A 27,098-nucleotide genomic window follows, 5' to 3' on the forward strand; every position below is an offset into this window, starting at 1 on the left:
TTTTCAGCATTCACAGTGACATTGTAGGCTACAGAAAGGGGACTTTTAGAGGTCAAAAGAAAAACTGTAGAACCCAGTAAAGGTGATAAGAGTTAAGGAAATAAAACCCTGTAATCTATACCTAATATATAAATAAAACATTAACATTTAAATATAAAACTAAGTGAATAGAATATATGGAGCCCAGAAAAGGTTGTAATTTATTATAGATGATGATATATTTAAAGCAAAGAGAGACCATTATAATAGAATAAATAAGGCAGAATATAAAGTTTTCACAAGTCAACGTATTTTGGGCGATGATCTATAAAATGTGGAAAAATAAACGCTTTGGATAATCTAGATAATAGTGTGGAGAATGTATTGTGACGATATTCTATTGTATGCGCCTGTGTTTTTGTACTCCTGCCATACAATAATATTCAACAGCATAAAAGCTTTGCGCATCGTATTTGTGAGTGATCATTTAGCTTTCAAAGAATGGAGATTCTTTAGTGCTTTCCATATACTGTACTGGAAGATTGCCCAGTGGCAGTATTTCCTGCAGTGGGTTTCCCCCAAGCATGTTACCATCGCTGCCTCATACCCTGCACCATGCATTGTAAACCACTGATACGTCTAAAACTCTGATGTAATGTTTTTTTTTAAGCAAGGTGCAGAGAATAAGGCGTAATTCTATAGCCTGCGCAAACTCAAATGTACACGACAACGAGTAACAGCATTTCTCTGCAAAAAGACAACCAACTAGATAAAATAAATTCGTGATGCACGAAGTCTGACGCCGCACTTCTATTGTACCGCTAGCGTCACTCAGCTCCAATATCTGAGTAGGATCGGTCCCTGCTGCATCTCTGTTGGAACAGCATCTGCATTTCTTTCCTGATTTCGGCTTTTACGTTTCGCAAACTGCAAGACAGGGATCATCAGATTGGGGCATACTTGAAGCACAACGCTTTTGACACCTAAGAGTCGTTTACAGATCAGACCTCCATTAGCTTCGCTTTCTTGCTTGTGAAGGTAAGATGTTGTTGTACGTATTTTTTTGCTGTAAAAAGATAAATTGATGTGTATATATGCGGCATGTCTTTTTATTTCGGTAGGTGCTTTTCGTTATTTTTTTAACTTACACATATTCCAGGGAGTGGGTTAATTTAGTTTATTTCCTATTTTACATAGAAAGGGACAATTAGTACCCGACGATGTGTAGATATGTACTGTACTGCTAGTATACTGGGGGTTAATATGGGGAATAGGAAAGCAAACGCACAACTGGTATTAGGCTATGGAATGTCTTGCATGCATGGTTGGCTGATTGTAGTCTGTTGTCTTGATGACAGTCTGTTTCGAAGTATTCACTGGACACATATGTAACAAATTACTAAAAATATCGATCCAAGTGGTATTTACCGCAGTACACAACATTAAAATGATCTTATAAAAACTGTGTTATGCGGTTACCACTGTAACAAAGACAATGGTTATGCAATATGTATCTTAAAAACATTAGGTTTTTAATAAAAATAACAACATATCGTTAGTTTTTTTAATATTGTACAATTACAGTTATTGCAATTTTGTTATTTTGCATATAGCCAGTGAGAACGTTTATATAAATAAATTAGAGATGTTTAAGTTCATGGTGTGATGCATGTGTAATTACATACTCTTTGAAAATATAGTTTCATTTATTTTGTTGTGAAATCTGCAAGCAGAAGTTGCCTGATATCTATTGCTGAGTTTGTCTACCTACTGAAACAAAACGACAAGCAAAGGCTTGTGTAATTACACGCCAGGAAAGATCATTGTAAAGGAGCTTGTTAAGGAAGAATGTGGATGTAAATCTTTTACGCATGCGAAAGTGTCTAACACAGCTAGCTCTAATGTAACGTGAGTGTATATTATACAACATCTAAGCAGAGCTGACATTATACAGTATACCTGTGGATATAGGAAGTTTTGCACGGTACTCTTCCACTATTCCGTGGGATAAACATATATTTTAGTCAAGCAGGCAAATGACGTACAAACCAAAAAAAATATTGTACAAACAAATGTAGCTATTCCCTGAACACAGTATTGCACTATTTTTGGGTACTGCCATGCTGTCACATACTGTACTGTAGGTACGTATGCACATACCGGTGAGGAGGCTGCTCAAGAAAGGCTTATGGCAAAGATGCTTTAAGTGAAATTATTAGGATACATAACCACACAAGTAAGGGTCAGTTTCGATAACAAAGAGACCACGTGTTTAATTATTGAATGTTTTTTGTGCACAGATAATCGGTACCATGAAGCACATCTCCCTTTGTATTTTACTGCTAGCAGCCTGACGAATGCACCAAAAGTCATTTTTCTACAGAACCACCGTGGTTGTGCCAAAGAATGCGCCCCATCCCCCACGCACACAGACCCCCACCCTCATTTTCAGATTTTAATTACCCGAACCTATAATTTCACTTTGCTACTGTCTTCTCTCTCAAGGTCGTTCCCTGCAGGAAAAATATGAAAAAGGACATTCGGTTACATAACGCGCCAATAATCAGTGGCGCCTTCTTCATGTTTTAAAATATACTGGATTCTATCAAATGTATACAACTTCTTTGCTAAATAGACGAGCATGATTAAGTAGTGAAAGATGCTTGTTATTTTCTCCGGGATTCTGAATTTCTGTCTATTTACACATTTATTTTCATGTATTAAATTATTTTAAGAGATGATGACAAAGGCTGTTTGTCCCAGGAGTTGTGACAGCCATGAAAGCAGCCCACAGGAATAAGGGACTTGAGAGCTTAAAAAAAGGTGGTAAAATATTCTTATAAGGAAATGGAGGGAATAAAAAGTTGAATTGCAGACAAAATTTGAGATGTTCCAAGTCTGCAGACTGACGCTTGTGTTGTAAGGTTCCTTTAGGTTGTAGTTTGAGGAGGTGATGTTTTGGAATGTTAGTAAATCTTAAATTGTGGAATTACAGATGCGTTGTCACTAAAAATAAGAGGATTCAAGTATACGTGTTTAACATCTGTATATTTTCAGTATTAGAATTATGTTATTGAATTCTAGCAACACAGAGAAAAGCACACAAATTATCTGGCAGTACAGACAATAAAACAGACAGGCTTCAAATCTGATTCTACACGTTACAGTTAATCTAGGAAGAAAAAGGGAGCAGTATACGATTAAGCTTTAAATATATATAATGCAATAGCAGTGTATGCTGTATATTTACCAAAATATGTTAAACACACTATAAACATTTTTGGAGATAAGCTTCTAATCTGGTTCTATGCATGAGAAACCATGTGTGGGCAGTCTGTGCACTCATATCTGAATTAGAGCTCATTCTGCAACATCCCATAATGTCATATTTAGATGGAGAAAAATCTAATGCCTGTTCACATATTGGTCTGTTAATAAGAGTGCAAAAACTGGGAAATGTCATTATATTTTGATTTTGCATTAAATATGGTTTCCGTTACATGGATTCAGAATATCACCTCATAGAAATAAATTCGAACTGGGTAGATATCACTTGTAATACTGTTTTTAGCTCTGGTAAAAATGTGAGAAATACAAAAGACCAAACTTGGAAAATGTAAGCATTTTAAAAAAAAATATGACATAGGTTGCTGGCTTTTGCCATCTCTTATACTATTACACAGTAACAGGAAATTAGTAATAACTGGTACCTTTTATTTCAACTAATACAAGAATAATGATTTGTCTTGAAGCCTCTGGTAGAGTTGATCAAAGCTCTAAAACATTTACAGTATGCATACTGAAGCATTAAGCAAGAATGGAAAGAAAATATAATTTAAACTTCTTATGGGAAAGACAACGGCGGTGTGCTGTTTTCAGTCTCAAAATGGTAGATGTTACCACTATCTAGAGAAGCTATGTGAAAATTAAAAAGGGAAATACATTTTTTTATTGGATTACACATATGCCAGAAGCCTGTTCAATGCCTTTTTCTACATTGACTCATCATTGTCTTGAGGAGTGTGTTTACCGAGATCGCACCAGAAGTCATGCACTGCTCAACAGTACAGCAGTTGTGCTCCCACCTGGGATTTGATCCTCCAGCCTTCCAGTTGTGGTTTGAACTTGAGTCTTGATTATTCTTGATTGGAAACTCTTGATTAACCTCTATTAATCTGTGACATAAGTGTATTGTAATGCCAATGTATAGTTTTCTATTATCCATGCTGCACCATTTGATGTGGTTAAGTAGAATGGCAATTCAGCTCTAGGATGGACTGTTGATTAAGGGTAAAATTAAAAGTCAAAAGTTGTTCTTTTCTGTTTGATTTTACTTTTTATGTGATGGCGTCTGTGGCTGGGTAGTGAATTCCCATGAAACTCATCAAATGAATTTGTTGCACAAATTAAAGCACGTTATCGAGGAATTTCATACTTACACCTGGTGGACAAATAAATATACAAAGTAGTTAATTAATCTTTTCCACCATTAAATTAGCGGTTATATTACTTTTCTTTTCGAATGTTTTCAACTTTTGAACAAAATACCGAAGTGGATATTCAGTATGTAATGTGTGTGCTAAGCAGTCTCTTTAATGTTTCAACTCGCTGAAGTAAAAGGTTTTAATTACTATCTTTAAAATGTATCCTAAGAAGAAAACACAAATTAAAGGAAGTGGATACCTTTTGCAATGTTTTGGCTGTGCCTAGTAAATTTTGAGAGGAAACCTCATTACTATTTAAGCTTAGTGCATCACTTGATAAATACATTACATAGAATTCAACTAATTAAACGGTATTTTTTTTCCAACTAGATAAAGTAATTTTGTCAAAAGAATTCTGCTCAAGGGAGGCATGGTAGCACAGTGATTAGCATTCTTGTAGTGCTAGGAACCTGTTTTTAATTCTGGACCTGGGGTGCTATTTGCATAGAGTTTGTATGTTCTCCCTGTGTTGGTGGGGGCTTCCTCCCACAGTCCAAAAACATACTAGGACAGTACGTTAATTGGCTTCTGGAAAAATTGGCCCTAGGTATGAGTGTTTGTGGGTCTTCGCTGTTACGGATTGGTGTCATATCTAGGGTGTATCCTGCCTTTCCCCCATTGCTTGCTGGGATAGGCGCTGTCACTCCCACAACCATGTATTTGATAAAGAGAATAAAAAAATGGATGGATAATTTCATTTTAGTTAAATTACCAGGTGTCTAATTTGTGTATTTTCTTATGTGCTGTGCATAACTTTAGAGAACATTTTACCTGAATATTTTCTTTTTGTAATTTGGCTTAATCTAGTTTAGCATAGCAGTCATTTTGCTGTGACAACCATAGCAACTTAGTGGGAAATAAATGTAAAGAATATGTTATTTATACTTATTTTGTTTTGAGTAAAAATGCATTTTTTATGTAATGATAGAGGTAGTTTAAAAAACAAACTGTGTGCTTACTTCTAATTAGTATTTTGTTATTTGAATTTTAAAATTCAACAGGTTCTTGTAACTCCATTAAGGAGCTATTCAAAAGATGAATAAAGAAAAAAAACTTTAATTCAATTATGAAAATGAAAAGTGAGAGTTTGTGTTGACCTCAATTGTGGCACAATTATGTTATAATTAATATTCCTTTACCACAACAACCAGAGGGGACAAGCCATTCAAAGCCTTGAAATTGAACAGTAAGGTTCTAAAATTATTTACAGTATAAAATCATAAATCATAAAATCAAAAGTGTAGTTCACAAAAAGACAAAAAAAACAAAATAATAAAGGTAAGTGTACATGAAGAGGTGGGTCTTGAGCAGGGTTCTTCCAGCTCTTCTGTCATTATTGGAAATGATCTTCAGCATCTGGGTTAATTAAGCAATTCAGGATAATTTCTGTGTGTTTTGGAAGTTGCAATGTGAATTGAAATGCCAAAAGTGACTTTGTTTTCCTAGTTATCTGATTCAAACATGGTTGGCAAGGTGGTACAGTGTTTAGCATTGCTGCCTTACAGAACTGGAGTCCTGTGTTCAATTTCAGACTTGAGGTGTTATCTGTGTGGAGTTTGTATGTTCTCCCAATGTTCGTGTGTGTTTACTTCAGGTGCTCTGGTTTCCTCTCACAATCCAATAACATACTGGTCGGTTAATTGGCTTCTGGGAAAATTGGCCCTGGTGTGAATGTGTGCATGCCTGTGTGTTTGTGTGTCTGCCCTGCGATGGACTAGTGTCCCATCCCCCCTATGTTGCTTGCCAGGATAGGCTCCAGCTCCCCTGCAACCCTGAATTGGAAGAAGCAGTTAGAAAATGGATGGGTGGTTCTAGCGTATCACTGCAGTACCTGGGAGAGGTATGAGCAGCACTAGAGCTATGATGATGCATGGAAAAAAAAACAAAGGGACCGGGAAAAGATGAACAGAGAGGATGACGGAGATGTGTGGAGAACCGAGTTATTTAGAATAAGAGAGGATGAAGGAAAAGGGAGTGCAAAGCAAGAAGAAGGATCTTAATTTAGGTAAGAGCAGAGATCCATACTCATTACTATTACGCCTAACACTATTTAGCTAGGTGAAGTGTATGTAATGTGGCTAGTACATATTGAAACATATTGTTAACACAAATTAGTCATTTTGCAAACCATTTACCCTTTTGGAGCATGGTATTATGGCAGGTTCAAAATTGAATAGAAAATGTGTTATAGTAAATAATATGTCCCCTCGTGTCCCCTCAATATGTCCCCTCATGTCCTTCTCTCTTAATTATCTCCTGAATATTAAGTTCTGATGATGCTTGTCAGACTGTAATCACAGTGCAGAAATGCCTTGGCTTAGTGAAAGAGAGAATAATCGAAAAAGCACTCGGGGCCACATCGATCTACTGTCACTATACTACTGCAGTACTGGCAACTGACAGGAGGCACCTGTGATCAGCGTAGACCCAGTCAACTACACCATACAACCAAACAACAGGATCATCAGATTCCATGGGCCTGCTCCTGGCTATCATCAACTGTAAGGAAGCAACTGGCATCATGGAAGTTCCATAACCCAAAATACTGGCATGTTTGTGGTCTGTGCACAAACATGGACAGCAGTCCTTTGGATATTTGAAAACTGTGAGGTTTTCTAATGAATGCTGGTTTTGTATCTCATTGGGCAGTGGTATTGCATGTGCATGTTCAAGATTGTTTTGGTCTTAGTCGCTTAGCGGTGTGAGATGCTAACAAACACAATATTTTAACTATTGTTCTACATGTTGAATGTGCAGCACAGCACTATGTTGACCACACAAGAGACCCCTTGATACAGAAGAGCAAATGTTTGTGCTTTGTTTTTTAACATTATTATAGTTATCCACTAAGATCAATAGTACATCAAAATGTTAGCCTCAATTTGAAATCAATGTCACAGATGGCACTATACACAAAAAATCAAGATCCTGTGGGACAAATTAGATGGGTGCATAATGGATATCAGCATCAACTTCTGCAAATGTTGCTGTTGTGGGAGCTGCTGTTTACAGTACATGGAGGAATATCACTGTGGTTGTACATAATGTCTCTTCCAGTCTATGCTATGCCTTTTACATGCTTGTGATCAAGTAACTGTGTTTAGGGGAGTATGATGTGAATTCAAGATGTGATTCATACTAAACATGACTTCTGAACTTTCTTGACCAAACATGTTTTGATGAAATAATGCCACACTCCACAACTTGTTTTTGAGATGCATACTGTTTATGCATGTTTTTGCACTCCATATGTAACATACAGTAGTTAGATTTGTCTAAAAGCAATATCATCATTTATTCATTTAACTGTTTCTTCACATTTCATTTTCTTTTGTCTTCATATGATTTTATGCAGTTGCTCCAGAAACAACTCCCATTTTCAGAAGGATATTGTTATTGCTAACCTAGGCAGTTTAAGTATTTAAGGTATTTCTCACAATATTCTTTTTTTGTTCATTAGTGAGTAATTGGTGTTGTTGGTACTAGACCTAGCTTTTGCATTTAGACCAAAATGTTCCAATTTTCTTTTGTCTAACCACAAACAAAATTCGGCACATTGTTGCGGTGTAATGTTTTGTTGCAAACTTCATGTGGGATATGATTTTTCTTGTCCCTGCCACTCTTCCATGCAGGCCAGGTTAGGTTAGTACTGTACTTTCTCCTGTTTCAACCATTCAGCTCTGAAGTTTTTTAAAAGTCTCTGTTGGCCTTACAGTGGCGTTTCTAATTCTTCCCTGGCTGTTTAGTTCGGAGGTACAGCATGATCTAGGTAGTGTCTGGTAGTATGATGCACCTTCTACTTATTAATGATCAGCTTCACTGTGCTGGATGAGATATTCAGTGATTTTTTTTCCCTTTTCTTGGTCTGTGCCTTTCTACAACTTTATCCATGACTATTCTTAAAGCTCTTTAGTCTCCATGGCTGAATCTTAGCTTGAAATTCACTACTTGACTGAGGGTCTCACAGAGCCACATGCATGTATTCTGAAATCACCTATTATTGGACACAGAGAGAGGCCACTAAACTAATTCTGTGACTTATTAAGGCAGTTATGTGCACTTAAATTGCACTTAAAACCCCAGCAAAGGGGTTGGGTACTTACACAATAACGCCATTTCCATTCTTCTTTAATATCAATTAATTGTTTACTTCTTTCATTTTATTTGTTGTTTTTAATGTGTGGATTAGATGTGTATATATCAAATCTTAATAGCTTAATCTTAATCTTACATTTAAATAAGTCTTTATGTTTACCATTTTTGCAATGCTTTTATTCAACCATTTAAACATGTCTAGGTGTTACCATAAAGAATGTAGTTTGAATTAAAATGTGTTTAAGGATAAAGAACCAATGTTTAGTCTTAAGTAAGTACCTTTTAGAAATGTTAATAGAACACCCAATATGAAATGTTAATTGAACATGGAGTTGCCATCTCCAAATTCATTGAAGACATTTCCTGTAAAACTTACTGCAGTTATGTCTTGCTCTTTTATCTAAATATAGAAGTGCAACCATAGAAGATTTTAGTTAGTGAAATGAGTACAACTTTAGGTTTCTCAGTGCCTAAGGCTTAAAACTCAGAATACGAAATCCATCTATAAAGTTTAACTATAGTCAGTGACAAACAATATGATGGATCATCCCTATATTCCATATAGCAGATTTTAACAGGCATATATAATACTCTGAAATTGTTTGATAAAAGTATGAAAATATTTTGTTCAATAAGAAATAGCCCATAAATAAGCACAGGAATAAAAAAAATAGGTGAAAGGGTATGTATAAAAATCATTTTTCAAAAAAAGAGAACCAGAAGGAATGCCATAACACATAAAACCTATTTATTATTTGCAAGAAATATTTAGAAATGTGTTTTATTCTAATGTCAAAAATTTTATAACATTGTTAATCCATTAAGTGCAGGCAGGGAAAACTGGTTCTGTCTTACAAGGATCTGATTCCTGGCCAGCAGGACGGAAAAGGCCAATTTGTCAAACTGACATATTGGGACTTTGTACACAGGGATTTTAAGTGGCAATGCAAAAGACAGAATAACCATTGTAGACATTGCATCTGACTAAGCGTGTGTTCAGATATGGATATATTTCATACAGTGTTCTTCATTAACCTGACTAATGTTTTTCATGACTTGTAAACAGATATAAATTGATACGATACAAATAGTGCTTTGTTAAAAAGTAAAATTTGCTGATAGTATTTTATAGTGTTAAATCCCCAGTGCACTTCCGTGGAAAACAACACTAAATCTCATTGAATGCAAAGCCTTTTTTGAAAATGAACAGTTGACAAAAAACAACAAAATGAAAATGACAATACTAATTTTGCTGATGGTACTGTATAGTAATGTACTGTATATTTCTGTGCAAATACTTTTATATTACTGTGCTCTTTATAAATAGTGATCTTCTCCTCAAAAAACACATTTGGTTTTATAGTTTTATTCTTAAATAGTGTATTAGCCTAACAAGCTATTGAACAGATTTTAGGAAAAATAGAAAAAAGGGTATATGTTTGACTAGAATGGTAATGAATGTACAAACTTTATTTTGCGTTCATCTCTAAGTATTAAAGTATTAATAGTTTTAAAACCTTTGGTATCAATACTTGCAATTGTTTGTATCTGTCTTTGTCATTAGTCATTTAATTGCAAAGCAAAGGTAACACAAATCAGGGATTAATTTTAGAATTAAAAGGCCAGGAGCTATTTCTGTATATGAAGACATATATAACATACAGTATGAAGACAAGCTGTAATTTATGCTCAGGAATAGCATTTCACTTTTACAGCAGTATTTATTATATCGTTAAATAGGAGGCATGTGATTTCAGACAGATGGAATGTGTGCGTGATGGTTTGTAGTTAGCTCTAGCTGCAAATACTACATTATATATAAGATAATGAGCTTCAAAATATTTTTAATGTGTAAATATTCACCTAATTATAAAATTACATTTTTTGCATACTGAATGTGTAGCAGGTAAACTACAGCTTTAAATAAAAACAAACTCCAAACTAATTCCAGCTACACCATCTAGTACCACGGAGGACAAGGTCCTCTCAGTTGTATAATCTGGGGGTTCCTGAAGTACAAAGTTCTTTAATTGGATGAACAGTCATGGTGACAATAACAAACAGGGGACACAGCATTCAAACACTCAAGGTTAATTTTAAGCCATGAAAGTGCTTACAGAGAATTTCACAAATGAAAAAAGATGTGAACAGTCTAGTGTTTCTTCACTAACAAAAATATTTATATATCACTGAAATTAGAAATAATTCAACATATGTAGACAGTCCACCAAAAACAAACACTGATGAAGCCATGATATAGACAAAGAATAGAACAAAATAGCCCAACTTTAAAACAGAAGACAGACTTACTCACTTTATATAAAAGCATTCTGCAGAGCAGAGAACGACTAACATTAACACGAGCTTCGTACAATACTGCCCAAATCAGTCAGCATAAATATCTATTTCTCTTGGTCTCTCAGCACTACTTGACTGTCTGTCTAACAAAAGTAGGTCTGTCTGTACAAAAAATCTTTATGCTGTTTTTGTGTCTGCCTCTCTCTTTTTAAGGTCCTCTCTCTACCCTAACAGTCAGCACAGTGGGCAGCAATCTTTTCATATTGAATCGTGCACTTTGCCTAGACACCTGTCACTCACCACACAGTCAGGGGTGATGTGCAAGGTGTGTAGTGGTGCTGTGGTGTGAGGGTGGGGAGTGAGGGGATAGATTTGGAACTAAGGGACAGAAAGAAAACAAAAGAAAAGGGAAAAAACAACACTACAAGATTTGGCAACATACATATGGTCGCAGCCCTGTGAATATCTTAGTCACACGTGCCACTGTGGGTTTTTTCCAGGTTCTCTGGTTTTCTCCAAAAGATATGCAGTCCAGGTTAATTAATGTGTAAGAATTGTCCCTGCATACTTGCGTGTGTGCCCATTGATGGACAGGCATCGTAGTCAAGCTTTGTGCCCTGTGCTGCTGAGATGAGATCTGGCTTGTCACAGCAGTTACTAGGAATAAGATGCTTTCAAGCTGTAGATGTTGATTAAACAAATATCACCAGTCTATGAGTTAAACCTGTAGATCCTTTCAAGAATCATGCTCGAACACTGAAAAATTAAAGGAATACTTTCTACAATCTGTTTTCTTATTGAGATTATCTCATTACCCCAGTGTCTTTTGATTTACTGTACAATCTAATTAAAATGCTAATGTGCAGTTAATTTTCAGTTGATTATAATTCACAACAAATGGATTTATTACATTATCTGATCATTTTCGTATACATAAAATATATGTATATTTCATAGGTCAAAATGAATATATTGACTGCAGCCTATCTATAAAATATAAATTCTGTCACCAGTATCAACAGAAAAGATGAACAGATGCACACAGGTATGCTTTGTACTGTTTAATGTACAGTGCTTTGCAAGCATATTCATTCTCTTCTTTTGACATCATATTTTGTGAAATTATAACTTGATGTATACACATTTTATTCCATTTAATAGATTTAAAAATGATTTGGGGTAAATCTGTACCAACTTTTCTCATTAGCTCATTCTACTTGCCCATTCCTTTGAACAGATTTGCTCAAGCTTTCTCTAGATACTTTGACCTTGTGCTTTTGATCATTGTCCTGCTAAACAATGATTTTTAGGTCTGAAATTGGTTTTTCCTGTAAGATTTACCAGTGCTTTGCTCCATCTCAGTTTCCCATTCCCTGCTGCTCAGAAGCAGAACTATAATGTAATGGTGCCATCACCATACTTGACAGTAGGGGTTGTGTTGACTTGGTGATGCACTATGTTGGGTTTTCATCATATGTAACACTTTGTACTTTGTTTTTAGACCAGAAGGTTTCATGCTGGCATCCGTAACCAGTTTGCTTTTTGCCTGGCTGATGAGTTTAGAGGGACAGGGCGATCTAGGCAGAGTCTGGGTGTCTTTTACACTTTTTAATATTAAACTTCACCATGCTCAAAGAGATATTAAGGGTCCTTGAAATGTTTTTAAACTCTCACCCAAATATGTGCCTTTATACACTATAGATGATCCTCCTAACCTGGTAGTTTGGCATGAAGGACCTATGTACATTAACCCCCTTTAAAGCAGGGTCTCTGCACCCAACTTGCTGTATCCATTCCGGGCCCCATGCAGAAGACACAATCCGGAATTGTGAAGATACACTGGGGAGAAAGTCATGCAGGAGAGGGTCTGGAGACAGGGGGGCGTGTCCAAGGTGAGCAGGTGTCCTGGGAAGTGAGGCCGGGGCGATCAAACAAAAACAAGGTCCAAACGGGGAATCCAAACAGAAGAGTAGAGTCCAAGGCCAGGAGATCCATTCAAGGAATAAAAGCATGAGCTGGGTCGGGACCGGCGGGGCGGGGAATCAGGAACAGAAGGTTAAAACTATAACGGAGCCAAATGCAGCAGGACCCCGGGCTCTCATGAAGCGGAATTCAATGAGGAACGAGGAGTGAAGTCTGCGTTTGGCTTTTAAGGGGGAACGGAAATAGGGAACAGGTGCAGACAATGGGAGAAAACAAGGAAGGGCTGGTGTGCCCTTAAGAGGAGGGGTTAGCGATCGTGACATTTACGATCGTGACAATTAGTAGTCTTTCTAGGGATTAATGCAAACCCAGTTGAGCGTGGCTATCTTCTTGCTTTTTCCTGGTTTAACCATAACCCTTAACAAGTTTACCTTATGACTAGCCAATTAGACATTACTGTATCTGCATGCTGAATCTCTTAATAGAGAGAACACTGCTGCTTACTCGTCACCTCATGTGAATGTCTGTACTCTTTTTCTCTCTGACTAGTCTCTCAGCTGCACACCCAGAGAGCATATCACCATGGCAGAAGGATAGTTACTTCTTTACATACACCTTTATCCCTGAAAGTTATTTGGTCTTCATGGTTGAATCTTTGCTTCAGATGCATTGACTGAGGGGCCTTACAGAGAAAGGTGGTGTATTTATTCTGAAATAATGTGAACCACTATTATTGTGAGCAGATTAGTTGTATGGTTTGTTAAGGGATATTTTTACTTAATTCAATTTAGGTTTGCCACAGCAAAGGGTTTGAGTACTTATGCAATTCATGAGTTTTCCATTTTTTTCTGTCTTATCATCTGTTTGCTTCTTTCTTTTTGGTTTCTGCTGTATTTGATTGTGTATATAAAAATATTAATTATTTCAAAGTGTCATGACTGTAAGCTTTAAAACAACAGAATGAAAAACTGTAACAGTCTGAACACTTTTGTAAGGCACACTAGCTCTTCTTGACCACAGCCCGGTATTCCCTGATAAGTTTTTATTTTGGAATTCATTCCATGAATTTGAAAAATATTATGATAATAAAGAGATTTTAATGGAAAGTATTTCACAACTGCACAATGAAACATTATTCTTCAAATGTGGTGGAAATCGTAACTTCTGTAACTATTTTCTCTTATTTTAGAATTAATCTTTTTTTCAGTTCATCAGTTTCAGGCATCTAGGTTCGACAGAGATCTGATTAGACAGTTTAGAATTTAAAGAGAAGTAATTACTGCAGTTCTCATTATCCCCCAAAAGGGATCGCTTCAAAATCAAACCTGTTATGGATCGCATGCTATTTCAAGAAATTAAAATGGATGAATACAGGTTAATCATGATGAAAAATATTTATATTACAATAAATATTACAATAAATATTCAAAGTAATTTAAATACACAAATTCAAAGAAACACTGAAGTCTACATGCTTTTAGTCAGATGTGAAGTATACATTTAGCAGTCTGATATTGAGACAAGCTGTAATAATACAACAATCGCAAGCAATAAAGGTGAATGCCAGTCTTTTGCCTGTGTGATCAACACTATGATATCAAATCCTTGTTTTTATTTAATCAATTACGGATTTGGAGGTGAAATAGTGTTCGGTATGCATATGTTTTTTTAAGAAGAAGGATAGAGAGACCTAGATGAAGTAATGGGGTAAAATACATTTAAAGTCTTCTGGAAGGGATCTCTGTTTTTAGCCTCAGTTTTGATTTTCTAGGCATTAATGTGAAATGTTTTAGCTTCAGGCTTTATTATTGATTTCCAAGTTGCCAATAGTTATTTCTGCTCTTTTTCTAACTTGCTCTTCATATCCAGCAAGACAGAAAAAAAAACCCTCTATTCCTGTCATATATTTTGCTTCTCTTTATATTTTAATTGTCAGCCATAATAACACTGATTTTTTGGACAGATGTTACTGTACATGTATTTATGAATGGTAATTTACAGTACAAGGAAGCAATTTCCATTTTTGAACACCTGATTGTCTATGGAGCAGACTCTCATTTAATGTGGAATAAGATGAGAATGAACAGCGATAGCAGACTTCACGATGCAGGTGGAAATATAGCATATTTGACCATGCCACTCTGCTTTTAGTTGTAGAATGAGTTTATATATAACATTTCAAAGCTTTCCAAGTACGATACACCAAACACCTTAAGGGCACAGAAATAGTACAGAATTGTGAGACTGCTGGGAAAGCATTATTATCAGTTATCAGCAGAGAACTGTGAAATATGGCTGAAAGTTTACACTAGGGATTCAAGTATGATGAACATCCACACACAGGCAGACACTGCCACATTATAATGCATTAACCCTTACCTGTATGTTGGTTTCTTTCAGGGCTGTGGAATTTGAAGAACATACTTTTTCCTGTATCCTGTAGTCACATGATTCATTAGTTGTGAAACATTTTTTAGACACTTTTTTTAATATGTACAACACTTCATCCCATCTCCATCAGTTAAACTCCCTTCAAGTTTCTAACCAAATAATCCCTCAGATAAATTGTGACAGCCATGATAGAAAGCAACATGCAATAAGTATATGACAACATCAGCACCAAGCCTCTAACATCCAGCCACCCAGACACAGAACTTTTGACAGCTGGGCCTGAGCAGTGAAAAGTTCTGTGTTATTAATATCATGATAGTCCTGGATTCCATGATGCCAGAGGAGGAAAGGCAGAAGCTCCCAGTGCAGTGTGTTTAAGCTGTGGTGAGACCAGCTGGCCAGATCCACTTCTGCTGCTGGAAGAGGCCGAGTGTACAGTAGACTCATCATCTAGCAAACATACTAGATTAAGTGGAAGGAATAATCTTGTTAGGACAAGCAGTGAAACATGTTTTCAAAAGCTAACCACATCTGGACACAGTAACAAATATATATGAAAAGAGTGCTCACAACACCGCTGTCCCGAGAAAATCAATATTCATTTTTAATAGGACGAGGTGATAAAAATGAATGAAATTTCATAATATACTTTTACAATTTATATATCATAATTTCTTTTTTGCTTGTAATACTAAGGAAAATTTGATTTTTTCCTAATTGAACCCAGTGACCTTTTATTTGAGAACTTCATTCAAATCCCCAAAATAAAAGAAATATATATCAGAAATAAGAAGAGTGACAAATGTGAGGAGGCCTTCCAACTCATTAACAGTGTTTTGTTTAATAGCAGTTAATTGGTTCAAGGTTCTCATCCTGCTGTTTCTTTTAGGAATTTAGGGTATTAGCTTCAGAAACATGGCTTTTAACTTGTTCTGTACTCCTACTTGGTTTTAAATACACTTGTACTGTATATAGTTTCCACTTGTGTCATCTGGTTTGTATTTCACTGTACATTATGAAGAAGTCCTCTGGGTTGACAATGTCAGTGCTTTAAAGATTTTGAATGCAGCATTTGAATAAGGGCCCATCCTAACCTTCTCTATTCAAAACTAAAAAGGTTGAGTTACTTCAGTATATAGGGTATTCCCTTAAGCCCAAGAATGCGCCTGGTTGCTGGTCTGAATCCAGAGGAGCAATATTTTTTTTTCTATAACATGGTGACTGAAATGAAACAGTATCGGAAAAGAGAGTAAAAAATATCAGAAAGGAAATTATTCTGATCATATTTAATTGAATATAGCAAATCAATTTCCTGTTATTTTTAGCTAATCATTTTATGAACATGATGTTCGCAAGATCAGTTCTTCACACTTAACACATGTGTTAAAGATTTCTGCATATTTAATTTTCAATTGTAGCACTACAAATGTAATACCTATATATATATAATGTATACATAATAATATTAATAATTATTAATTAATAATAATGTAATCACACACGGGCAATAAAACAATCCAGAAAAAAAATGATTGAATATCTGTACATGTCTGTCTGTCTGTTTCTGGTATTTTAATGAACATGGTTATGTCATATTTTTAGCAGAATAATGAATCAGCTCCATCTTTGCCTTATCATTACAATCACCTTTTTGAATGTGTGCAGACATCTTAGATCCCACTGAGTTTCATGATTTTTCAGAATGGGGTCAAACATGATGAATTGAATGATTTCATCTCTTCTGTTGGATGCAAATGGGGGTTTTAAAAATGAATGGTCAAACTATTCCATGAAAATTCAGTCTGATGACAGTTGGTCTGTCTGGATGAATCTTGAGCAAGTAAGTCCTACTGTATATATTTAAAGGAATCAACAAAATGTAACTCAACTTAATGCACATTAAGAGTAGAGCTTAATCACTGCAGTATTTTAGTTGATAAAGATGTAAAATTATTTTCTTACTAACAGACTATTTTTCCATCATACATGGTTTAAAGTCAAATCATCGCTAAATTTGTCATAGTACCAAACAGCAAGAAACTCTATCCATGTGTGATAGCCTGAAATGGTTATGACATTTTCAAAATTAGGCAATTCAGATATTCCTACTGTTTAAGTTGTATGCATTATCTGTGAATATAATTTCACTTAAAGGCTTTTTGTGAGAGCATAATTTGAGTGCTTTGTTTTCATTTTCATTTGCTGAAGTCTAGATTAAGAGCAGATGCAGACTCTTAATCTTTAGCTTCAAGGTTCTGATATTTTTGGCAACATCAAATAACCCTTTTAGGTGACAGAACAAATCATCTCTGTGTGTAGATGATGAGAATGATGATTTATTCCTTCAAAACTGTAGCAGTGCAGTCATGAGCATTAATGGTAAATGAAGACATGACTTATAATACATTTCCTGTCTCTTCTGCTTAAAATGACTTCTTGTGATAGTCTTGTTGCAATCTTAGAAGATCCATCTGTAGAATAACAGTGTTATATTGTAAAATATTTCAGGAGAATTTAAGAACATTAAATAGGTCCATAAATAACAAAGAACATATGCAATTTCTAATGTCTAGACAAGAAACGTCAACATTTATGTTTATATATTGTATGTTTGTTTATATAAAAATACTATATTAACAGAATCAATTTGCAGTAAACATTAGGGTCTGCTCTGGTTATTTATGTATTTGTTCTCTAAGGTGACGAATCAGGTATTTATATTTACTGTTGTAAAGGTTTTTTTGCCCTCTTCTTCTGGACATTATACAAAGCTATATTTAACCTTGCTTCAGGATACTTTTAGGGGTAACTCTTAACTGTTTAGTGTCCAGTAATTTGATCTACTTTTTTAAAGAACTGATTTTTTAACATTCTAAAATGTAATAAATGTGTGTTCCTTTAGAAAACAGCAAATACAATTTAGATCAAAATGAGGTGGAGTATTTAAACAACCAACTTTTAAAAGTATTATAACTAATATTACATTTTAAGAAATAATTGATTCATAGGTACAAAATTAATTGCATGGATTCAAGTATTTTTTCATTTTTATTTTATTTTTATTATTTTACTTATGTGGCCTTGGTTTAAGTTAAAATGTCCCAACTACTGTTTCTGTAACCTTTTAAAATATATAATTTGTTATTTATGTAATCATAAAAATATGAACCCTATTAAAAAAAACTTAGGCACTTCCTCAACTCCTCATCTGAAGCAGTGATGCATCTGTGTTTTGAACATCGGGCCTGTTATTTGTAATATGTTTAGTATTTCTGTCTTCTCTTTTTTTAAATCTAGGATTTGATCAGAGATCAAGAACATGGTATTTTGTAAAAACAATATTTAAAAATATATTTATTTAAATATATTAAATATATATACATGTATAAATTAAAAAATAAAGGATTAACAATATATTTTTACAATGCCAGTAGATATACAATACAGTGATGATAAAATGTTTGTGAACCCCAGTATAATTATGAAAGTTACAATTCCAATTCCATACTATGGTACCCTTGTTTAATCAAAACTATCCATCCATCCATTGTCTAACAGCTTCATCTGATTCATGGCCACAGTGGAGCCAGAGCCTATCTATCTTGGCAGGGAAAGCCACAAGGAGGGGTACATTCTGGACAGGATACCAGTCCATCACAGGGCATACAAACACACACTCGTACTAGGGCCATATTTTCCCAGACGACAATAAACCTACCAGTATGTCTTTAGGCTGTTAGGTGGAAACTGCAGTAAACTGGCGCCTTGTCCAGGGTGTATCCCACCTTGCGCCCAGTGCTTCCTGGAATAAGATCCAGGGCACCATGACCCCCAATTGGATAAGCAGTTATTAAACGTGATGTGACTTGATAACCTGATTGAAGGTATAACACAAACACATAAGGCATATTTGGAAAACATAATTAACAAAATTATCCATAAGTAAATATTCTTGTGTGAATAAGTTTGTGAACCTTTAGATTTAGTAATCTGGAAGAATCCCCTTGAGCAAATATCAAAGATCATGAAGAGGTTTTAGAATCTCATCAGATCTCTGGCTCCAGAGAGATCATGGTGATAAAAGATATATTGAAAACATATCAGTCTGGCCTTAACCTTTTCTCAGTTAACTGGTAGCTGAACACACCAGAATGTAGTGCATGTCATGCTTGTTTAAACTCTGAGAAAATGCATGTGATTCACTAGGTTTAACATTGGCATTTTAAACAACACTTCTTGACATTTAGCAGAGAAATTTATATAGAAGCTGAACACAATTAAACAGATGTCATTGTGTTATTTTTCAGAAACAATGGGGAAACAGAACAGCAAACTGGCCCCTGAAGTTATGGAGGATCTGGTGAAGAGCACAGAGTTTAATGAACATGAACTTAAACAGTGGTACAAAGGATTTCTGAAGGACTGTCCCAGTGGCAGGCTCAACCTGGATGAGTTCCAGCAGTTGTATGTCAAGGTATGTCTGCAGCTGTGTTTGGCTTAATATTTAATGGCACCAAAGATGTGATGATTTCACTATGTCTTTGACTCTGTTCAGGTTTAAAAAAATATTAGTTAAAATATTTTAAAATATTAATTGCATCTATTTTATGTCCAATTAAGGATTATTCCCTGCAACCTGCAACCTGTATTTTAGATAAATGCATCCAGCCAAGCTTAGAAAATAATGCGCAAACTCCTTTCATTAGATGGACCAGACCTAGACATACTGTAATTTGAATTTAGAAACCTTGTACTTTGTGACATTTTTTAATAAAATGATAATAAGAAAAGTAACCAATCAATTATCGATCTGATTAAAAACACTACTACACATTCATGCATTTATCTTTTAGGTTATTTAAAAAATAATTAAAAATGAGACTGAGCCTGTACATAGTAAATAGAAAGTGTGATAAAAAGTTACAGAAAGCTTTGAAAGCTTGTACATTCTGATCGTCTTAATGTGCATTACCATTGAAACAGCCAGCTGGGCTCTCCACATATAAAAAACCTTATTTTTCGTACCATCAAAATTAGAAATTACTTAACTAACATCAATTGCAACATTTCTCAAAGATAATTTGCAGATTGGCATGCTTTTGTATTCACATCTTTTCAATACTCCATATCTTGAAGTACCTAGCACTGGGGTAAATTATAGATCTTGAGCTTGAAGATGAACTTGGAGTTTGTGTGAGAGCAACTCTATAAATATGTTTTTTTCATTGACTTTACTTCATGCATTACACATTAGGTGTGGGAAGGATACATAAATGTATCCTTATGAATGCATTCATATCCCACACTCAACCAATTCACTAGCTCTTCAAGGCATATTCATGATGCATGTCAGCTTAAAACATATCTGTATACTCCTAAAAAACTTGTCTTGTTTTATATAAAGATTATTATGCAGTTTCATTATCCTCTGCCCAGTGTTTACTGTTGGTGAAGCACAACCAGCATCAATGATGACTTTAATGCAATGTAAAAGGTGCTAGATTGCTTGCTAGGCATAAAGTAATAGTTGCTTTTGCTACTTCCGGTTGTTATATTTCTGGCTATAACACAATGGCAAATTCCAGAACTCTTACCGTTTAGTTACAATGATTCACAAATGTATGCAGTCTTCTATGTTAATTGGAGATTTTTTTTCTGAAATCATACAGAAAGTTCATGTTATCTCTCCAAAGGAGTAGCCAGGCAAGGAGGAAACTGGTTAGGGATTGCACCATGAACCTCATATTGACTTTGAAAGAGTTAGAAGGTTCATTGGCTGAGGTGGGAGAAAATGTGCAAGAGTCAACAATATCCCATTTGATTCATTAGGGGAGCTTGTATGGAACTGAAATAAAATCTCAAATCCTCCATTGGGTTTGCATCCAGGTGTCCAGATGATACTGCAAACATGCGACAAAAGGGTTTGTAGTCTTTCAAGACAAAACTGGAAGTTTATGCAAAATGCACATTTAAATGCAAAGTGTTACACCTGATGTACACCCCAATGTAATGCATCATTCAGTGAACACCACACCTACTGCAAAGCATGGTGATGGTGGCTTTATGTTAAAGTTCTGCTTCTCATCAGCAGGACTTGGGAAGCTTGTCAAGACTGATTAGAATGTAGATGGAGCAAAGGACTGGAAAATCGTAGGCGAAAACCTGCTTCATATCTTAAATTGGACAAAAATCCTAATGCAATCTGCATATTTCAGTTTTTCCTATCATTAACTATAACTAATATAACCTTTTGAAGTCTTCAGTTTGAGATTGTCAGGTTTTGAATAAAATATTCAATTTAAACTCAATTTAAATGTTATAATTTCATAAAACTGGACACTATAAGAAAGGTCTGAATACTTTTGTAAGGCACTGTACAGTATACAGTATGTATAATATAAGTATATAATATAAGAATTGTGTGATACCACAACTACAGTATATCACTGTGGTATGATATAATGGCTGAAATATAAGCCTACAGGTAAGTGAATAGCTGGTTTAATCTGAGTTTCAAGATGAAATATAACCACAGCAGTTGTATCATTGTGATTTATTATAACTAAGAGTTTGATCAATATTCAATCATCTTGAAAAATGACCTTTTGTAACATCCATCCACCCATTATCAGCTCACATGTAATAAACATGGTGTGAATCATTACATTATTTGATGCCTAGCTTTTTGAAGACGGTTGGATATTTTCTGTAAATTGCAAAATCATGATTGGTTTTGTTGGAAGAACAGTTCTCTTGGTAAGGTACTGTAATATGCTGACAGAGGTATGCTACACTTCTAGCAGTTGTGCCAGAGTAGATGTTATTGTACAGTAGCTTGTCATTGTAGCAAGGAGAATCAATCCTCCCGATATGTGAAAATCGTCAAGTGCCTGCAACAGCATTAGTGATTAATAGTCACTAATAAGCAAAGAACTTTTTCCAAAATGAACAAGTCATACATTGAATATTAAAAAAGAAAGCAGATTAATTTCTGTAACTACAAACTTTAAAAGTGCAAATGTTTTTTTTCCTTTGAAAATGATTTACATATTGTTATTATTTCGTTAGATTAATCACCAATGCCATATGTTGAATGTACTGTGATTTGTTTAATTAGAAGCAAGTGTTTCACAAGAGTATATTATATGGTAAAAACAACATCAGAATATCCAATAACTACTTTATATGTGAAATAAACTTTTTAGCTTTTAAGTTGCTTTTTAGGTAAGTCCTGATGCTGCTCACATGCAGTTCACTACATATAAAGTGTTACATTGTAGAACAACGTACAAGCCATTCATTTGCCCCATTAATTAAAAAAAATATGCTTGTGCAGCCTCCAAGATTTAATGGTGGTCTGGTTTGACAAAATCTTCAACTCTATTTTCGGCATCCATACTTTGTGTTAGAAGTACATCTGATTATGGGGTGTGCCGCCATCCTGCTGAGGGTAGGAACGAATCACAGAAAGGAGAGTTTCTCCAGGTTAATGCTTAGATGATCTTGTTGCAGGGCAGCACGAAGATGCAGTGGTTAGCATTGCTGCCTCGCAGCACTGGACATGGATAGATGGATGGATCTTGTTGCATATTGTTAGTGGCAATAAAAAAAAATGTGCACCTCCTTAAATAGATGAGAATTGAATTGCTATACTATAAGTCCAAACATAGGCAGCAAATTTGAGAACACATTCAGACTGCAACAGTCAGAACCACATCATCTCTAGTATGGTAAAATCTTTATTGCTGTTAAAATCCCAAATTCTTAATATGGTTATTATTTAAATGCCTTCTGTTTATTTCCGTTGTCTGTAGAAAGTCAAATTGGTAAAATCCAAACAGCTGATGGATGTGACTTAACAAATATTCTAAATACAGAATCATTTAATCATTTGAAAAGTCAGAATTCACTCTAAATACAAGGTTATTTTGTAGTTACAGTATATAGGTTATTTAGTAGTAGTTAAATACTACTGTAGTTATTTAGGTTATGTAGTTTATTTCAGACCCCTTATTTATGCAGCTTTGAAAGCAATGGATGGACTGGTGCCCTGTCCAGGGTATATCCTGCTTTGTGCCCATCGCTTGCTGGGAAAGGCTCCAGCTCCCCTACAACCCTGAAATGGTTAGAAAATGGATGCATGGATATTCATGTGAAGTAGAGCATAATGGAAAAGTATAATCTTTTTTTTCTCCTTAGACATGTGTACACAAAATCATCTATCATCAGCAAACAAAACATGATTTTTGTAAAAAAAAATAAATCTGTAAGCCACTGCTAAGATTAGTAACTATCACAATGTGAGAATGGGTTTCATATCCCAGACTTGCAATAGAGGCAAAGTGTTATGTTAGGGTGGGTAGCTGCGTCAGCATGCGTAGGCTGCAAAGGAACAAGTAATAGGTTTATTCCATGCTGAAAAAAAGAAGAAAGAGAACACAACGTTTCGGCCGTGGAGCCTTCTTCAAAAGTGTTATGTTGCTAAGCAACAATAAGTCCTAGAATTTTATTAAAACAATGTCTCTACGAAGAGTAAGAATGACATCTCATTTGTTTAAGAAATGGTACCGCAGAGATGAATGGTGATAATGTAGACATAGATGTGCCATTAAAAGGCAGAGGATGAAGTGGTGAATTCTCTGATAGGTGCAATTTTTTGTCATAAAAAGTTCTTCTCTGTCACATGGTCATATGAGAAACCTACAGTATTTTGTCTAACAGCTACTTTGCTTCCCCTGATGAGATAAACTTATAATTATAACACTGCAATTACAACCCAGGGTTTGAAGTATGGAGAAGAACACTAAGTAATCCCATAATTATCTATGCTCAAGAATAATCATAACATAAATAGAGTGGGATACACAAAGATCTTCTCAAATAATAATTTAATTAAAATTATGTTTTGGTATTATACAATGTTTGTGAGATTCATTCCTGATTGATTCCTGTATTGCTTGTATGAAGACTGAGTATAGAGTGTTCAGGATAAAAAATTAAATAAAGAGAAAAAGTACCCACTCCCAGTACTTCTGTTTTGTGTTCAAATGTTCAAATGTAACCTCTAATGTGTGTGTTTGAATATATTCACATAAATCAAATCAAATAATAAAAAAGTAAAGGTAAATAATAACACATAACAAAAAATCCAGGTATCTGGATTTTCCTAAGGTGAACTGCAATAGAATGCCTTCATTTTGTCTTTTATATATAAAATTATATTTCCAAGTGAAGTTTCTGGCATAAGGAGACATTTCTGTAAACAAATTTTGAGACTTTTCCAGAAGTGGTCCAAAAATAATGAAATGCACTGTTCAGGTAAAATGCACAGAAACAAATGTCTGGAGTATCACAAATACAAAGAGCAGCAACCACTAACAGAGACGTTATTTGAAAATTACTTCTGTAGAAAAACTAGTTTTACACACCAAAGCAACTTAATAAGGCATTTAGTGTCAAGTTACTGTATACAATGTAAATCTTTATCACATTTTTTACCTTTGCATTCTCAGAGAGGTCAAGTAAAACAGACTTTATATTCCCTGTCAATAATAAGAGGCAAACTGTGCTTCTGGTTGCTCTTTTGTTACACACCGTATAAGTATAAGCACCACCTCTCCAAATACTCACCAAGGGAAGGAGCATAGCTTTGTTTCATGATGATTTAGAGACAAGTATATCCATTTGTCCATTTTCTAACCACTTTATCCACTACAGTGTTGCAAGGGAGGTAGATCCTACCCTAGCAAGCAATGGACGCAAGGCAGGATACATTCTGGATACCAGTCCATTGCGGGGCACACACACTCTGGGCCAATTTTTCAAAAAGCCAATTAATATACAAATACTGTATGCCTTTGAACTGTGGGAGCAAATCAGAGCACCCAGAGGAAAGCCACATTAACACAGGGAGGACATGCAAACCCATGCAAATATATGAGGGATAAAACTGCTTCAGTTGTAAAGAATATTACAAAACACAGTATATAGAGATACTTTTGGCATTCCGTAGCATTTTCATTCACCTCTCCATAAAATACACAGGCACATAAATACAAACGATGAAAATTTTTCAGTTCTCTGCCTGATCTGCTGTGTTTTGTGGCAGTTGTTGTAACAGGAGCCAGTTGATAGTCTCTTGTAGTCTGTATTTAGGACCCTATGCAGACGGTATAATCCGGAAGTGACTGGGGTAGGACACCAGGGGAAACACAACAGGAAGAGGACAGGATGACAGACAGGGGGGCGTGACGGCTGGGATCCGGTGCTCTGGAGGCATGGTGCAGGTGAACAAGTCCAACACAGTCCAAAAAGGGAAACCGGGGCGCAGTCCATAATCTAAAACCAGGAGGTCCATCCAAGACAAGGACGATGAAAATCCCCGGGAAGGGGGAACTCGAACAGGAACACAGGGGTTAAAAGGGATAACGAGGCCAGGAGCTCCGAGCCCCGGACCCAGATGGTCAGGAGGCCGTTCTGAAGCCTATGCCGTCGGGTCACACCTGGACCCGCTTGTAGGCGGGCTTCCGGGCGTCCATCTTCCAGTGCAGAGCCCTGAGCTTCCGGAGCACCGGGCTTAAATAATAACGGTGAATCCAGGGACAGGTGTACGTGATAATGAAACTAAAACACAAAAGGGTCGGAGCGCCCTCTAGAGGAGGGATGACGATCGTGACAGTTGGTACTCAATGGCTGCCACACATCACCCAGGTAGAAGATGAATTGGATTCTTTTCAGATATGTGTAAAGGTCTATGTGATTCTGTAGGAGAGATGCAATTAATTATTATAAAGCACTGTAGACCAATATATTTTTTGGGCCAATATTTCAAACCTCTTAAACCCAGTTCAAGGAATTGCATTGCTGTGACTTAAGGCAGCAAATTATAAATTTAAGAGTTTTAAAATGAAAATGTCTGTGGAGCATTCTTGGTGCCCATGGGAACTTCTGAAGGAAATATTACTGAAGGCTTTTTAGCCCGCACACCTGGGGAATTACCAAAGAGAAAGCTCACCTGCCCAGGAGTCATCACCTCAATGTATTTGGAGTTCATGGTACTTTTGTGATAGAACGAATTTCCATCCAATATAATTGACCACAAACCTTGCACCTCTGGTTATTTTATTTTCTCTTTAGTCCAAAGCTGACTTTGAAGAACCTCAAAACTCTTAATGAAATTTGGATTCCAATGTGTTAGCTCTGATAGAAGCTACAAAGTTGCACTGAATCCAGATGCATCTGATTGAATTCTTTGATGTTATTATAAGATAGATCTCATTTTGAACAGTCACAGTGCTGTTAATATCTTCCCAAAATGTATTTAACTGTCATTAAGTTTGCACATTAGCCAAAACCCAAACACTGTATAACAGTTCTTGTTTGACTATGTTCTGGTGATATAATCCTCTAGGATCCTGGATTAAGTATCATTCAGTGCTTTACCATTTCTAATACACTGTCTCAGGGAAATGTTTCTACACTTGCTAAAAGTTGTATAATAAAGAATGCGATGAGAAACGACTTAATTCCAAAAACAAATCTAGGGGAACACATCACAGAAACAATTGTTGTGTAAATTCATTCATTGGTCAAGATATAAAGAATCCCTACTGAAAAATGTGTCATGCCTCTATAAGCTTCAAACAGAGTTTGTACAGGACATGGTTTCAATGAGGTTTATAAATATTGCCAGCCCCATCACATTCTGCTTTCTCTGCAGTATCACCTTCTGTTTAGGCTGTGATGAAGTGAGGTGATATTGTGTGGGATTAAATTGCATATTTTGCAAGTTCAGACAATTTTAAAATAGAAAATTGAAATGTGGAATTTGCTCTGGCCAGGGAAGATAATAGAAATCTGCCTCATGCATATACATTTGAGCAAATCGCATATTGCCTTCAATATATTCATCTAACTCATTGACTCATA

The 27,098-nt window shown here is 35.6% G+C and overlaps 1 protein-coding gene across 1 annotated transcript in view; it reads left to right on the forward strand.

Moving 5' to 3' along the window:
• Positions 1-530: 530 nt before the first annotated feature.
• Positions 531-27,098, forward strand: part of vsnl1a (visinin-like 1a) — a 60,821-nt gene continuing 34,253 nt past the window's right edge. Inside the window, exons 1-2 of the mRNA XM_088904633.1 lie at positions 531-1,017; positions 19,478-19,644. Of these exons, the coding sequence (XP_088760759.1) occupies positions 19,483-19,644 (162 nt within the window). The 5' untranslated portion in view covers positions 531-1,017; positions 19,478-19,482. The remainder of the gene's footprint in view (positions 1,018-19,477; positions 19,645-27,098) is intronic.

This window comes from Atractosteus spatula, chromosome 2 (genome assembly GCF_055471065.1).
Source record: "Atractosteus spatula isolate fAtrSpa1 chromosome 2, fAtrSpa1.hap1, whole genome shotgun sequence".
Classification (NCBI taxonomy): domain Eukaryota; kingdom Metazoa; phylum Chordata; class Actinopteri; order Semionotiformes; family Lepisosteidae; genus Atractosteus; species Atractosteus spatula.